This window comes from Falco naumanni, chromosome 18, assembly GCF_017639655.2.
Source record: "Falco naumanni isolate bFalNau1 chromosome 18, bFalNau1.pat, whole genome shotgun sequence".
In the NCBI taxonomy this organism is placed as follows: Eukaryota; Metazoa; Chordata; class Aves; order Falconiformes; family Falconidae; genus Falco; species Falco naumanni.
Genome location: NC_054071.1, coordinates 6,533,905 through 6,548,602, shown reverse-complemented (window position 1 = coordinate 6,548,602; position 14,698 = coordinate 6,533,905). Strand labels below are relative to the sequence as shown.

At 65.9% G+C, this 14,698-nt stretch overlaps 2 protein-coding genes across 2 annotated transcripts; both read left to right on the top strand.

Annotated features, from left to right (window-relative positions):
- The first annotated feature begins 126 nt into the window (after window positions 1-126).
- Window positions 127-5,849, top strand: LOC121099119 (complement factor properdin). The gene is made up of 10 exons (XM_040617764.1): window positions 127-259; window positions 1,303-1,462; window positions 1,833-1,984; window positions 2,070-2,246; window positions 2,869-3,060; window positions 3,347-3,520; window positions 3,922-4,125; window positions 4,515-4,626; window positions 5,353-5,504; window positions 5,746-5,849. Exons 1-10 carry the CDS (start codon window positions 202-204, stop codon window positions 5,751-5,753), a joined length of 1,389 nt encoding a protein of 462 aa, XP_040473698.1. The 5' UTR covers window positions 127-201; the 3' UTR covers window positions 5,754-5,849.
- Window positions 5,850-6,122: 273 nt separating this feature from the next.
- Window positions 6,123-14,055, top strand: LOC121099153 (synapsin-1-like). Its single transcript, XM_040617780.1, has 13 exons — window positions 6,123-7,510; window positions 7,886-7,943; window positions 8,409-8,491; window positions 9,003-9,156; window positions 9,652-9,741; window positions 10,054-10,116; window positions 10,550-10,692; window positions 11,118-11,186; window positions 11,714-11,816; window positions 11,910-12,047; window positions 12,238-12,301; window positions 12,856-13,545; window positions 13,661-14,055. Exons 1-13 carry the CDS (start codon window positions 7,359-7,361, stop codon window positions 14,038-14,040), a joined length of 2,187 nt encoding a protein of 728 aa, XP_040473714.1. The 5' UTR covers window positions 6,123-7,358; the 3' UTR covers window positions 14,041-14,055.
- Window positions 14,056-14,698: the final 643 nt, after the last annotated feature.

The following is a 14,698-nucleotide window of genomic DNA, read 5'->3' as shown; positions in this document are numbered from 1 at the left end:
GGGGAGGGGAGGTCACCGGGCCGCCTGGGTCCCTTGGGGTGGGGGAGGGGGTGGCGGTGGGGGGAGGGGCAGGGTGCCAGCCGGGCGCCTGGGTCCTTCCTGTGGGTGGGGTGTCCCCCCCCTCCCCCTCCCCCCACTTCCCCTTGGCCCAGAAGGACTTTGGGGTGCGGGGGGGCGGGAGGGACAGTGTCCCCCCTCCCCATGGCCTGCGTGGAGCTGCTGGCGCTGCTGCTCTGCGCCCCCCTGCTGAGCCCCGCCGGTACTGGGAGCACTGGGGGAGGCTTGGGGCAGGGGAACTGGGGGGTACTGGGAGCCCCGGGGGAGGCTTGGGGATGGGGAACTGGGGGGTACTGGGAGCCCCGGGGGAGGCTTGGGGATGGGGAACGGGGTTATTGGGCGCCCCAGGGGAGGATTTGGGATGGGGAACTGGGGGGCACTGGGAACCCCAGTGGAGGCTTGGGGATGGGGAACTGGGGGGGGTACTGGTGGCACGGGGAGCACCAGGGGAGGCTTGGGGATGGGGAACTGGGGGGCACTGGGAGCCCCAGGGGAGGATTTGGGATGGGAAACTGGGGGGTACTAGGAACCCCAGTGGAGGATTGGGGATGGGGATTTGGTGGGTACTGGGAGGACTGGGGAGGTACTGGGGAGCCCTTGGAGGGGCACTGGGAATACAGGGGGTGGAACTGGGAGGCACTGGGGGCCACTGAGGGAGGCTTGGGGACTGGGAGGGGGGGCTGGGGGAACTGGGGGCACTGAGACTGGGAGCAGTAAGAGGGGTACTGGGAGCACTGGGGGAGGCTCTGAGCCTGGGGGATACTGGGAGGGCACTGGTGGGGCTGGAAGTAGAGGGGTAAGGGGCACTGGGGAAATGGGAAGGACTGGGAGGATACTGGGAGGGCACTCGGCTGAGTGGACTGAGAGCCCTGGGGGAGCTGGGTGGCGGGTGGCAGAGGATATGGGGAACTGGGGGATACTGGGAGAACTAGGAGCACTGGGTGACCAGAGAATATGGGGGGGCTGGGAATTGGGAGGCCCGGAGGTATAATGGAATGACTGGGATGCACTGGGAGATACGGGAGCACCTGCACTCTGGGGGGGAAGTGCAGGAGTGGGAGGGACTGGGGAAACTGGGTGGACTGGGAGGTCACTGGGAACACTGAAGGGGGTAACTGGGAGGCACTGGGGGGTAGCTGGGGACTGGGAGAGGTGGGGGATACTGGGGAAACTGGGAGATAACTGGGGGTCACTGGGGGAGGATGCCCCCACGTGACACACAGCCCCCGTGGACCCTTGCCCCAGCTGCCACGCCCGTGTGGTGCTTCGCCCGATTGGAGGAGGAAGGGGGAGGTGGGGCCTGCACCGAGCCGCTGGGCGATGAGCCCGTCTCATTGGCCGACTGCTGCCTCAACCCCACCTATGGCTACAAGCTCCGCCCCCATGGCCACTGCCACACCTGCCGGTCAGCCCCACCCCTGCAAGCCCTGCCCAGTCCCCACCCTTCTAAGCCACGCCCACTCCCCACCCTTCTCAGCCCTATCGCAGCCACACACGCCCCTAGCCCCACCCACCAGGCCCCACCCACCAGGCCCCGCCCACCACACCTCCTAGGCCCAGCCCACCCCACCCAAGGCCTATCCCACCCCATAAGCCCCACCCACACCACTAAGCCCCTCCCTCCAACAGGACCCCACCCACATCCAGGCCTCACCCAGCCCCCCTGCCCTGGCAACTGAGGCCACGCCCATCCCCCCCCACCTACTTAGAGCCACGCCCACCCGCGAGACCCCCCCCAGGTGCCGCCGGGCGCCAGCGGGTGACCCCTGTCCCAGGCAGGACACGTGGGGGCCGTGGGGCCGCTGGACCAGCTGCTCGGTGACCTGCGGGGAGGGGACCCAGCGCCGCGGACGCAGCCGGAGCCCCACAGGGGACAGAGACCCTCGGGAGTGGCAGCTGCGAGCGTGTCACCTCCCCTGCTGCCCCGGTGGGACACGGGGACGCTGGGGAGGGGGGCGGGACGGGACGTGGGGGGGGTGACCCCGAGGTTGACCCTTGACCTTTGACCCCAGTGGCGGGGGGCTGGACCCCCTGGTCGCCGTGGAGCGGCTGCTCAGTGACCTGCGGGGTGGGGACCCTGCGGCGGAGCCGGGCCTGCGCGGACCCTCCCCCCCGCTGCGGGGGGGGCTGCGGGCCTGGGGCGGCTGAGGAGAGCCGGGTCTGCCAGGGGGCGACCCCCATCTGCCCTGGTGAGGCGGGGGAGAGGGTCAGGATGAAGGAGGATGATGAGGGAGAGGGTCAGGATGAAGGAGTATGATGGGGAGAGGGACGGGATGAAGGAGGATGATGGGGAGAGGGTCGGGATGAAGGAGGATGATGGGGAGAGGGTCGGGATGAAGGAGGATGATGAGGGAGAGGGTCGGGATGAAGGAGGATGATGGGGAGAGGGACGGGATGAAGGAGGATGATGGGGAGAGGGTCGGGATGAAGGAGGATGATGGGGAGAGGGACGGGATGAAGGAGGATGGTGGGGAGAGGGACGGGATGAAGGAGGATGGTGGGGGAGAGGGTCGGGATGAAGGAGGATGATGGGGAGAGGGTCGGGATGAAGGAGGATGGTGGGGGAGAGGGTCGGGATGAAGGAGGATGGTGGGGAGAGGGTCGGGATGAAGGAGGATGATGGGGAGAGGGTCGGGATGAAGGAGGATGGTGGGGGAGAGGGTCGGGATGAAGGAGGATGGTGGGGAGAGGGTCGGGATGAAGGAGGATGGTGGGGGAGAGGGTCGGGATGAAGGAGGATGATGGGGAGTGGGCCAGGGAGGGCAAAGGGCGGGTGGGGAGGGGGCTGGAGCCTCAGCCCTGCCCCCGCAGTGGGGGGCTCCTGGGGCTCCTGGGGCCCGTGGGGCAGCTGCCGGGGCACGTGCAGCGGGGCGGGCAGGGCGCCGGGGCGCAGCCGCAGCCGCCGCTGTGATTCACCGCCGCCGTCGGTGGACCCGCCGGGAGCCGCGTGCGCTGGGGCCGCCGTCGACACCCAGCCCTGCCCTGGGCTGCCGCCGTGCCCCGGTGAGGCCCGGGGGGCCGGGGGGCTGGGGGGGTCCATGTCGGGGTCTCGGGGTGGGGTGGGGGGTGTGCTGTATGAGGGGAGGGGCTGCATCTGGGGAGACCCTGCGTTGGAGGGGTCCCCGGGTCCAGGGGTCCGTGTTGGCTGGGGGCACTGGGGGGGCACATCTGGGGGGACACCCCTCGTCTCTGGGGACCCCGCGCTGGGGGGGGCCACGCGCGGGACTCCACGTCTCGGTGGGGGCGTGGCCACAAGCCCCTGACTCTGCCCTTTCCCCGCCCCTCACAGAGGACGGCGCCTGGGGGGCGTGGTCAGCGATCGCCCCCTGCCCGGTGACGTGCGGGCTGGGCGTGGTCACGCAGCGCCGCGCCTGCGACGCCCCACCCCCCCGGCATGGCGGCCGCGGTTGCCACGGCAACAGCACCCGGCGTGTGGTCTGTGGCCCCCACGGGGCCTGCCCTGGTGAGGGGGCGGGGCCTGCGGGAGGGGGCGGGGCCTGGAGGGGCGGGGCCTTCGAGGCGCATAGGGCTGGGACGGGAGGCCACCCAGAGGGTGTGCCCTGGCTTGGGGGGGTGGGGCTTGGGGGGGCAGGGCACCCAGCCTGCTGCTATGGGACACCATGTGACCCCGCCCCTTTGCTATAGGGCACCCCACTGCCCCTCTCTCTCTGTGGGGCACCCACCCCATAGTCCCCCCTCCCCGAGACACCTACCCCATAACCCCCGCCCGACACCCACCCCACAGCCCCCCCAGACACCCACTCCCCGGCCCATCCCCCCAGTGCTCCCCAAGTGTGGGTCAAGGTGGGCTATGGGGTGCCCCACAGCTCCCACTGACCCCCCCCCTGCCCCATGCCTCCCTAGGCGTGGAGCACTGGGGGCCGTGGGGCGCCTGGACCCCCTGCGAGCGGCGGCAGTTCGGCTCCATAAGCTGCCAGCCCGCTGTGGGGCAGCAGAGGCGCACGCGGGAATGTTTGCGGCACCGGCCCGGGGGGCCTCCCTGCCCCACGGACGGGGGGCCCAGCATCATCCAGCTCCGCACCTGCTACAACATCCAGAACTGCCTCTGTGAGTGATGCCCCCCCATCACCTATAGCTGCCCTTTGAGGCCCTATAGCTGCCCTATGGAACCTTATAGATGCCCCGTAGCACTTACAGTTGCCTTATGGGGCCCTATAGGTGCCCTTTGGGACCCTATAGTTGTCCTATGGAAACCTACAGATGCCCTATAGCACCTGTAGTTGCCTTGTAGAGCCCTATAGTTGCCCTACAGGACCTCATAGCTGCCCTATGGAGCCCTATAGCTGCCCTACAGCCACCCCACAGGCCCCCATGGCCACCCCATAGGAACCCATGAAGACCCACAAGAACCCCCTCCCCCTCCCCGCCATAGGCACCCCATAACCTCCAGCCCTATAGAGTGGGGGCTGAGGGGTGATGCTGCCCTGTGCTCCCAGTGCCGGGGAACTGGTCGGACTGGAGCCCCTGGGGACTCTGCACTCCCCCATGTGGGGCCAGCCCCACACGTAGCCGTGTCCGAGAGTGCCAGCCCATCTACCCCACCTACCCGTGCGTATAGGGGCTGTGGGGGGGTGGGTGGCTATAGGGTCAATGTGGGGGTCTGTAGAGACAGCGGGGGGTCTACTGGGTCAATAGGGGATCTATGGGGCTGTGAGGGTCTATAGGGTCAATGGGGAGTCTATAGAGACAACGAGGGGTCTACAGGGTCAGTGGGGGATCTATGGGGCTGGGGGGGCTCTAGGGTCCATGGGGAGTCTATAGAGACAACGAGGGGTCTACAGGGTCAGTGGGGGATCTATGGGGCTGGGGGGGCTCTAGGGTCCATGGGGAGTCTATAGAGACAACGAGGGGTCTACAGGGTCAGTGGGGGTCTATAGGGTCAATGGGGAGTCTATAGAGACAATGGGGGGGTCTACAGGGTCAGTGGGGGATCTATGGGGTTGTGGGGGGCTCTAGGGTCAATGGGGAGTCTATAGAGACAACAGGGGGGTCTACAGGATCAGTGGGGGATCTGTGGGGCTGGGGGGGCTATAGGGTCAATGAAGGGTCTATAGGGTCAAGGGGAGTCTACAGGGTCAATGGACGGTTTATGGGGCTGGGGGGTCAGTGCAGGGTCTATAGGGTTGGGGGGGTGTCTACAGGGTCACTGGGGCATCTGTGGGGCAGGCAGATCTGTATGTGATCTCTGGGGCCTATGGGGGCTCTGTGGGGCCGTGGGAGGGGGAGCCCTGGGTGGATCTATGGGGCAGGGTGCTAAAAGCACCCCCCTTACAGACGGATCGTGACCTCGGTGGGCTCTTCCACCCCCGTCAATGTCACCTTCTGGGGGTCGGCCCGGCCACGCTGCCCCCCGCTGGAGGGGCAGCACCTTCGCCTGGAGGAGACCCGGCCCTGCCTGCACGTGCTGCCCTGCCCAGCCCCCCACGGTCTGCCTGCTGGGGGAGGGGTGGGGCGGCAGGGATTCCTTGGGGGGGGAGGGGGTGGGTTTCTGGGTCCCCTGGGGGGGGGAAGGGCAGGGGGCCTGGGACCCCTTGGAGGGGAGGGGGTGGGTGGGTTTCTGGGTCCCCAGTGGGGGGATGGGCAGGGGGCCTGGCTCTACGGGGAGGTGGGGGTGCCCCCCGGACGCCGGGGTCCCCTATTTACCTCCTTCCTCCCCCCCCCTCCCAGAGGACTGAGGCTCCCGGTGACACCGTGGGACCCCAAATCCACCGCAGTTTCCCCCCAGACCCGCCTGGCCCCTCACCCCCGCAATAAAAACCCCGCAATAAAGACCCCGGACGCCTGAGTCCCTCGGGAGGGGGAAGGGGCGCGGGGGTGGGCCCCCGAGGGGGGAGGGGCGGTCCCCGTTCCCCCCCCCCCCCCCCGCACGCCTTGGTTTACTTTCCGGCCTTGCTGCCGGTGATGACGTCACCGGCCCCGCCCCTTTCCCTCTGCAGAGCCGCGGGCGGGGCGGCCGCTGACGTCACAACCGAGCCCCGCCCCTCCCACGGCTTCTCAATGGAGAGGGGGCGGGGAGAGGGGGCGGGGCCGGATGTGAGCGCGAGGGCGGGGGTTGGGCGGGGCGGGACGCTGCTGTCCGGGGGATGCTATAGGGGCTCCTATAGGGCTCCCGGCAGGGCCGTCCTTCCACTGCAGCCCCCTGCCCCCTATAGCGGCTCTGCCCCCTTTCCCTATAGCTCCCCTTCCCCTATAGCTTTTGCATCCCCTATAGCTCCCCTTCCCCTATAGCTTTTGCATCCCCTATAGCTCCCTTCCCTTATAGACCCCCATCCCCTATAGCTTTTCTGCCTCCTATATCTTCCCCGTCCCCTGTAGCCCTTTTTCCTCGAACTCTTGCATCCCCTATAGCCCCCACTTTCCCCTGTAGGGCCCGGCCATGGGGCAGTCCCCCCCCAGCTCCCTTCCTCTATAGGGCAGCTTTTCCTGGGGTCCCTTCCCCTATAGCTCTCCTTCCCCCATAGCTCCTCTCCCCTATAGACCCCCATCCCCTACAGAACCTTCTTCTATAGCTCACTTCTCCTATAGAATTTTCCTGTAAGGCAGGCGTACCGCCTCCCAGCCTTTCATCCCCTATAGACCCCCTTCCTATAGGGTTTTCTGCTTCTACAGCTCCTTCCCCTATAGCCCCAGGGATGCCATCCGCTGTATGGGGTGCTTATAGGCACCTTCATGCAGGCTGAGCTCCTATAGCTGCAGACACCTGTAGGGCTGGGTCCTCGCAGCCCGGGTCCCTATAAGACCCTATAGCTAGTCTCTATAGGCTGCCACCCCGCTAGTGGGCCCCTATCAGCTGACTGCCCTATAAGCCCTGACCCCCTTAGTAGCTGTCTATAGGGGAACTCCCATACCTCTAACCCCTATAGGGTGACCTCTATAGCTCCCTATAGTGGGCTTTTATAGACCCTGACTGCTATAGCGCTGCTCCCTAGCAGGTGACCTCTTAGAGCTCCCTACCCCTATAGCAGGCTCCTATAGCCCCTGACCACTATAATTCTGACCCCCCCCAAGGGCGACCACTTGTAGCCCCTGACCCTTAGAGCCGGACCCTATAGGCTCCCCCCCAGCCCTCTTCTCCTAGGTCCCTATAGCCCCCAACCCCTATAGATCCAACCCCTATAGCACCACCACCCCCCCAGCTTCTACCCCATATAGGCCCCTATAGCCCCTAACCGCTATAGCAAGCCCCTATATGCCCCTATAGCTCCCACCCCCTATAGCGGGCCCCTATAGCCTCTGACCCCTGTAGCTGGGGATGGAGTACCTGCGCCGGCGGCTGTCAGATGGGAACTTCCTGGCGGGGGGGGGAGGGGACCCCCCTGGGGTGGGGCCAGGACTTGGGGGGGGGCCCGGGGGTGGGTGGGATGTGGAAACCCCCCCGGACCCCCCCTCCGGCCCCACTGCTGCTCGTCATCTCCCCTCCCGGCACCGACTGGTACGTATGGGGCACCCCCAACCCCTGGGACCCCCAACCTCCCCCCGGGCCTGGAGGGCACCTGGGGAAGAGACTTGGGGGGGGGGGGGGGGGCACTCAGGGAGGGTGGGTTTGAGGGTGCAGATCTGGGGGGGGGGGGAGAGCACCTTGGGAGGGGCAGTTGGGGTATGAGATTTTAGGGGGGGTGAGGTTTTGGGGGGTCTGATGGGGGGTGTCATTTGGGGCATGTCATATTTAGGGGGGGCATTAGGTGGGCTTTGGTTTTGGCGGGTAAATTTGGGGGTGTCAGATTTTGGTGGGGCAGTTTGGGGGTGTCACTTGGGGGAGGGCATTTTGAGACCCACTTGTTTTGGGGTACTCCCTGCCCCCCCCCAGGGTGAAGCTATTCAAGGGCAAATCGGTTCACGGGGACGTGGAGCTGCGAGTAGAACAGGTGAGTTTTGGGGTCGTCCCCCCCCGATTTTGGGGGCCCCCCTCTTAAATTTTGGTGCCTTTCCTTATTCTGGGGGCCCCCCCTGCTGGTTCTGGGATCTGCCGATAGGGCCTGATGCTGCATTTTGGGGGTTCAGGCTGATTTGGGGCCCCCCCCAGGGAGGTTTTGGGGATCCTTGTGGGGGGTTGGGGACCCCACTGGATTTTGGGGTCCTTCCTGATTTGAGGGGCCCCCAGGGAGGTTTTGGGGATCTTCGGGATGGGCTTGGGGTCCCCACTGGATTTTGGGGTCCTCTCTGACTTTTGTGGAGCCCCTAAACCTCCATTCCTTGAACCAATTTGGGGGTTCAGAGCGGCTCAGCGGGGGTTTTGAGGGGTCTCAGGGTGGGTTTTGGTGGCCACAGGGAGGGTTTTGGTCATCCCTGGGAGATTTTGGGGGTCCCCCTGGATTTTGGGGTCCCCCCAGGCCCAGTTTTCCGAGCTCTCCCTGGTGGCCTCCACCCATGGCGCCCTCAGCATCACCATCGACACCCCCCGAGGGGGCACAAGGTGGGGTACCCCCCATTCTTGGGGTGCACACCCTCCATTTGGGTGTTTCGTGGGTTCTAGGGGGATTTGGGGGGGGCTGGGTGGAGTATTGAGGAGATAGGAGAGCTTTTGGGGTTCAGGGATGGATTTTGGTGTGCAGATGTAAGTTCTGGCATACAGGTTTAGGTTTTGGGGTGCAGGAGGGGATTTTTTGGGGTGTAGGGTGGAATTTCGGGGGTGTGAGGTTTGATTTCAGGGTGCAGGAGGGGGATTTGGGGGGATGAAGGGTGGAATTTTGGGGTGCAGGGCAGGGTTTTGGGCTGCAGGAGGGGATTTTTGGGGGTGCAGAACTAGATTTTGAGATCCGGCTTTGAATTTCGGGGTGCAGAGTGGTGTGTTGGGGTGCAGGGGGGAATTTTGGGGTCCAGGGTTGTATCTCAGGGTGCAGGGTGGGATTTTGGGGTGCAAGGTGGGACTTTTTGGGGTGCTCTATACTGGGGGGGTTGGGGGTGCCCCATGACCCCCCGTGTAGGCGGGTGCACCCCGACTTCGTGCTGGTGCGGGAATGCCCTGAAGGAGGGGCAGAAGGCGCCACCCGGCGGCTGCTGGTGGGATTGCACCTGGGGGGGGTCCCCAGCACCGACCCTCTCCCTGCCCTCTACGCCTTCGCCCATCCCCCCTGCCTGGTGCGTGGGATGGGGGGCACTGGGAGGGACTGGGAGGCAACTGGGGGGGGGGCTGAGTGGGCCTTGGGGTGGGCATTTGGAGGGGGTGGGGGGCCAGTGGGAGGACATGGGGGGGCAACTGGGGGGACTGGGATCTAACGCGGGGACTGAGGGGGTGCTGGGTGGTGACTGAGAGGTAACTGGGGACATGGCAGGAGGTGCTGGGGGCACTGGGAGGCACTGAGGGGTAACTGGGATGTGTCTGGGGGAACACTGAATGGGAGCGTATTGGGAGGCACTGGGAGGGATACTGGGTGCACTGGGAGGGATTGGGCTTTACTGGGAGGCACTGGGAGTGCCTGTGGGTCGTAATGGGAGACACTGGGATAAACGGGAGGATACTGTGAGGCATGGGGAGGAATACTGGGGCGTGAGGCATGGGGAGGAATACTGGGGCAGACTGGGAGTGCTGGGCAGGGCCATCACCCTCCTCCCTCCCGTTCCAAATATTCCCAGTTTGCCAAGTTGGCACAGCTGCAGCGGGAACTGGGCCCCGAGGCCTTTCCCCTGGTACCACAGGGCTTCTGCAACCACCCCCGTGGACTGGTGAGCACTGGAAGGCACTGAGAGGGAACTGGGAGGTGATTGGAGTGGACTGTGAGGCACTGGGATTTACTGGGAAGAAACTGGAAGTGGACTGGGGGGAACTGGGGGGGTATTGGGAGGGGATTGGAGCAGATTGGGGGCACTGGGAGGCCCAGGGTCAGACTGGGAGGGGGCTGGGGGGAACTGCGGGAAACTGGGAGGGCACTGGGAGGCACTGGGAGGGGATTGAGAGGCACTAGGGGGGCGATTGGATGGGAAACGAGAGGCCTGGGAGGGAACTGGGAGCTCTGGTGTAACTGGGAGGTCCTGCAGCTGACAGCCCCCACCTTCCCCATGATGGTGACGTTCAGCCCCGCTCCCGCCGGGGTGGGCAAGGTGAGATCGCGCCCCCTCCCCTTCAGAGCCCCCCTCTTGATTAACTCCTGGGGGGGTGGGGCTGATGGTCTGAGGTGGGTGGGGCCCACTGACCTTGAGGGGGGGGGGCGTGGTGTCGAGTGGGCGTGGCCTCTGGAGTGTCCCCGCCCCCACATATGTCTGAGGTGGGGAGGCTGGACCCTTCTGGGGGCGTGGCTGGATAAGGGGGTGTGGCCAGCAGGGTGCATGGCCTTTCTCAGTCTGTCCATAGGGGTGGCCCACATGGGGGCGTGGCTTGGCGGTGTCCCCACCCCCAGGTGTGAAGGATAATCCCCACGGAGGGGTGGCCCGGCGGTGGGGTGTGTGGTGGTTGTGACTGGGGGGGGGTCTGGGGTGGCCTGGCAGGGTGGCTGGGGGGGTGGGGGGGTGTCTAACGCTGTCTCCCAACCCCCAGGTGCGTGTGGGGACGCCAGAGGTGCTGGGGGCGGTGGTGGGGGCCATGGGGGGGGCCCGGGCAGGGGCCCTGGTCCAGGGGGTCCTGGGGGGCAGTCAGCGCCTGCGGGTGCAGCGGATTGGGGAGGAGTACAGAGCGCTGCGGTGAGGGGCCAGAGCGGGGTGGGGGGACACTGGGGGGACATGCAGAGACGTGGGGCCATGGGGGAGCCATGGGAACTGGGGGGCACCATGGGGACTGGGGGGGGACACACGTGCAGGGACATGGGGACTGGGGACACACACACATGCGGGGACACAGGGCCATGGGGACCGGGGGGGACGGACACACGACTCATGCAGACAAAGGACCATGGGGACCAGGGGGGCCATGGGGGGACACAGGGCCATGGAGGGTCCACAGGGGTCATGGTGAGGACACGGGGGGGACATGAGGACATGGGGCCTGGGGGGCCATGGGGCGATGTCAGTGACATCAGATGAATGTGTGAGGATGTGGGGACCTGGCAGAGACCGGGGGACACCGAGTACCCCCCTGACCCTGTGACCCCACTATCCCCACCCCCCAGGTGGCCACTGGTGGCTGGGGACCCCATGGGGGAGGGGGCTCAGATGGAGCTGGTCACTCTCAGCCCTCGGTGAGTGGGAAGGAGGGTGGGGCTTGTCTCACAGGGGCGTGGTTATGGGGAGGGTGTGGCTGCAGGGGGTGTGTGTGGCCACAGGGTGGGGCAGGGCTAGGAGGAGGTGCAATGGGCGGGGTTCCAGATAAGGGGTGTGGCCGGGGAAAGGGGTGGGGCTACAGGTATGCAGGTGGGGTGGGGCAGTGGAGGCATGGCTGTTCCAAACAGGCGTGGCTTTGCTGGAGGGGTGTGGTCAAGGAGGGGCGTGGCCACGGGGAGGGGTGGGCTGTCCAGAAGAGCCAGCACTGTGGGGAAGGGTGTCAGCTATGGAGAAGGGGTGTGGTCATGTGGGCGTGGTTTCAATGAGGAGGCGTGGCTATCACAGATGTGGGGCGGGTAGGGCAGGGCTATGCAGGGAGTGGTGCTGTTCCCAAAGGGGGTGGTGCCTAAGGGGGGTGGGGTGGGAGGGGGCTGCGTGCCTGCATGTGCATGGCCTTGGGCTATGGGCGTGTCCCCCCGAGACCACGCCCACCCACCCTCTGCAGGCACCGCGGCTGGGTGGATGCTTGTGCCCGCCTCTTCGGGGGTGTTGACATCTGCGGGGTGGAGGTGCTGCAGGCGCCCGATGGGCGGGAGCACATCTTGCAGGTCAGCACCAGATGACCTTGACCCCCCTGACCCTGACCCCCCTGGAGGCCCGGGTCACCCCTGACCTTGACCCCCACCCACCCGCCCCGGCAGGTGCTGGGTTCCTGGATGCCGTTGGTGGGTCCAGGGGCGGCTGAGGATCGGGGGCGGATTGTGGAGCTGGTGCTGGCACGAATGAGGGCGGAGCTGCCCCGCCCACGGAGCCCCTCCCATGCACGGCCACACCCACAGGTAACACCCTATCACCGTAGAGGCCCCCTCCCCCCCAGGGTCCAGACCCCCCCTGAGACCCCCCAAGTCCTTCAAGAGCTCCCCAAGTCCCACAAAGCCCCCTTTGAGCCTCCCCATAGTCCTCCAGGAGCCCCCCAAGTTTTGGGGATTCTCATGGGGTCTTAACCTCCCCCTCTTTCTTACCCCACAGATGTCGGTGACATTGGGGTCCTCCCGGCCAGGAACCCCCCCACAGCAGCGAACCCCACCCCAAGGTGAGTGACACCCCAAAATGGGGATTTCCCCCCCAAACCCTGGGACTCCCCAGTCCCTGGGGACCTGTCCAAAAAAGAAGGATACCTCCGAAACGGTGGGGCCCTCTCAAATGTGGGGACCCCCCAGAAACAGCCTGACCCCACCCAGTGTGGAGGGCCCCACAAAACCCTGGGACCTCCCCACACCAGGATACCTCCCCAGCCTGACACCTCCCCGCCCCCCCCGCCCCTGAAATATAGATTCTCCCCAAAAGCCAGGGACCCCCCCAACACCACCCCAAATGTGGTGACCCCTAAATATCAGGGAGACTCCCAAAACTTTGAGCCCTCCCTATATGGGGCGGCTGCAAAATATGGCCCCTCCAAAATCTGGGGAGTCCCCCAGCCCCTGGGACTCCCCCAAATTGCCCCTTTTCTAACCTGCCCCTCCTCCCAGTGCTAGCAGACAAACCCCACCACCACCCCCGCCCCCGCCCCAAATGAATCCCCTCCACCCCTTGGCCCCGCCTTCTCAGCCCTGCCCATCCGAGGTGTTTCTCTCCCCACCTCCCCAGGTGCTCCGCTGCCATCTGGCCCTTCCCAGCCCCGCCCCCCGCCGCAGGGGCAGCCCCGCCCACCGGGAGGAGGGGCTCCAACACGCCCTGTCTCACCTGGCCCCACCCCAACTCGAGGCACCACCCAGCCCCGCCTGCCAGGCCAACAGCCCCGCCCCCAGATTCCACCCCCCTCTACCCAGCCCCACCCACAAACTCCATCCACTTTTCTGCAGCCCCGCCCACAGACCACACCCACCACTGCCCAGGCCCGCCCAACAACCCCACCAAGCACCCAGCCCCGCCCTCAGGGCCCGCCCACCTCTCCCCAGCCCCCGCCCTCAGGGCCCGCCCACCTCTCCCCAGCCCCGCCCTCAGGGCCCGCCCACCTCTCCCCAGCCCCGCCCTCAGGGCCCGCCCACCTCTCCCCAGCCCCGCCCTCAGGGCCCGCCCACCTCTCCCCAGCCCCGCCCTCAGGGCCCCGCCCACCTCTCCCCAGCCCCGCCCTCAGGGCCCGCCCAGATCACCCTCAGTGCCCCAACCCCGCCCCCAGTCACCTCAGCCCCGCCCCCAAACCCCACCCAGTGCCACTCAGCCCCGCCCCCCAGGCCAACAGGCCCCGCCCACCACACGTCAACCCCGCCCCCAAGCCCCACCCCTTGCCCCCAAACCCACCCTGGCACCCAAACCAAGCGGAGCCCAGCCCCCCAGGTAAGTCGGGGGCCCAGACGCCTGGGTCCCTTCTGTGAGGCCCAGGCGCCTGGGTCCCTTGGGGGGGGCCCGGATGGCCGAGTCCCCCCCGACCCCTCCCATTGCCCCCCCCCAGCCCCGCCCCCGAGCAGGGGGGCCCTGAGAGCATCCGCTCCCTGCGGCAGAGCTTCGCCAGCCTCTTCGCTGACTGAGGGGGGGCCTGGGCGTCCCCCCACATCGGGGGAACCCTGGCATCCAGGCCCCACAGCCGCACCCAGGGGGACCAGGCGTCTGGGACCCCTGAGTGGGGGGAACCCTGGTTTATGGGCCCTCCATGTGCAACCCCCCCGCCCTCTGCATAACTGCAAGCCGTGCCCCGCCCCCCCACGCCCCCCCCCCCCCCCCCCCGGAATTGGAGGGGTTGTTCAGTATGTGCTAGTGACTCTGTGTGTAAGCCCCGCCCCCATGAAGCCCCGCCCCTTATTAACCCCTCCCCCTGAAGGGATGGGCAAATAAAGACCCAGAGCTGCTGCTGCTGTGTTACTGCTTGAGGGGACACACCTTATAGGTGGTGAGGGCTGATGGACCCTATAGATCTGGAGGGGGGTATGGAGCCTGTACAGGCTGAGCGGCAGGTATGGACCCCGTAGAGCTTGAGGAAGGTTACAGACCCTATAGACCTGAGGGAGATAGGGATCAGACCTGTAGATCTGCTCTGTAGGGATCTGATCCTATAGATCTGTGGGGGACCATATAGACTATATAGATCTGGGAGGGACTACGGATTCTAAAGAGCTGGGGGTGATACACACCATATAGAAGCGAGTAGATCTGTAGAGGGTCTATAGACCGGGGGTTGGGGAAGGCATATAGACCCTATGGGGGGTGGGGTATTGTTATAAACGATAACAATTAAACAATTTTATTTGGGGTTCAATCAATTTCCGTTGAGAAACAATAAGCAAAAACAGCGCTGGGTGCGCGGAGAACTCAATTAGCTCCACCACGCGCACACCTGAGCCCTAAAAGCGGCGTCTTTTATGCCCGGATCTCGACCAATCACTTCTCGCCGGATGTTCGTCCCGCTCTTTCCCCATTGGGCCGTTAGGGTACGCCTTCTCCTCCTATTGGCTCTCCTTTGGCGCGCTTTTCAAAGTCTCAGGGTCTTTGTCTC

Bases quoted from the DNA above. Each gene is read 5' to 3' on its own strand.
- LOC121099119 (XM_040617764.1), top strand. From the start codon at position 202: ATGGCCTGCGTGGAGCTGCTGGCGCTGCTGCTCTGCGCCCCCCTGCTG. The intron at 260-1,302 runs GTACTGGGAGCA...CCCTTGCCCCAG, and splicing joins CCCCCTGCTGAGCCCCGCCG to CTGCCACGCCCGTGTGGTGC. The intron at 3,061-3,346 runs GTGAGGCCCGGG...CGCCCCTCACAG, and splicing joins TGGGCTGCCGCCGTGCCCCG to AGGACGGCGCCTGGGGGGCG.
- LOC121099153 (XM_040617780.1), top strand. From the start codon at position 7,359: ATGGGAACTTCCTGGCGGGGGGGGGAGGGGACCCCCCTGGGGTGGGGC. The intron at 10,693-11,117 runs GTGAGGGGCCAG...CCCACCCCCCAG, and splicing joins GAGGAGTACAGAGCGCTGCG to GTGGCCACTGGTGGCTGGGG. The intron at 12,048-12,237 runs GTAACACCCTAT...CTTACCCCACAG, and splicing joins ATGCACGGCCACACCCACAG to ATGTCGGTGACATTGGGGTC.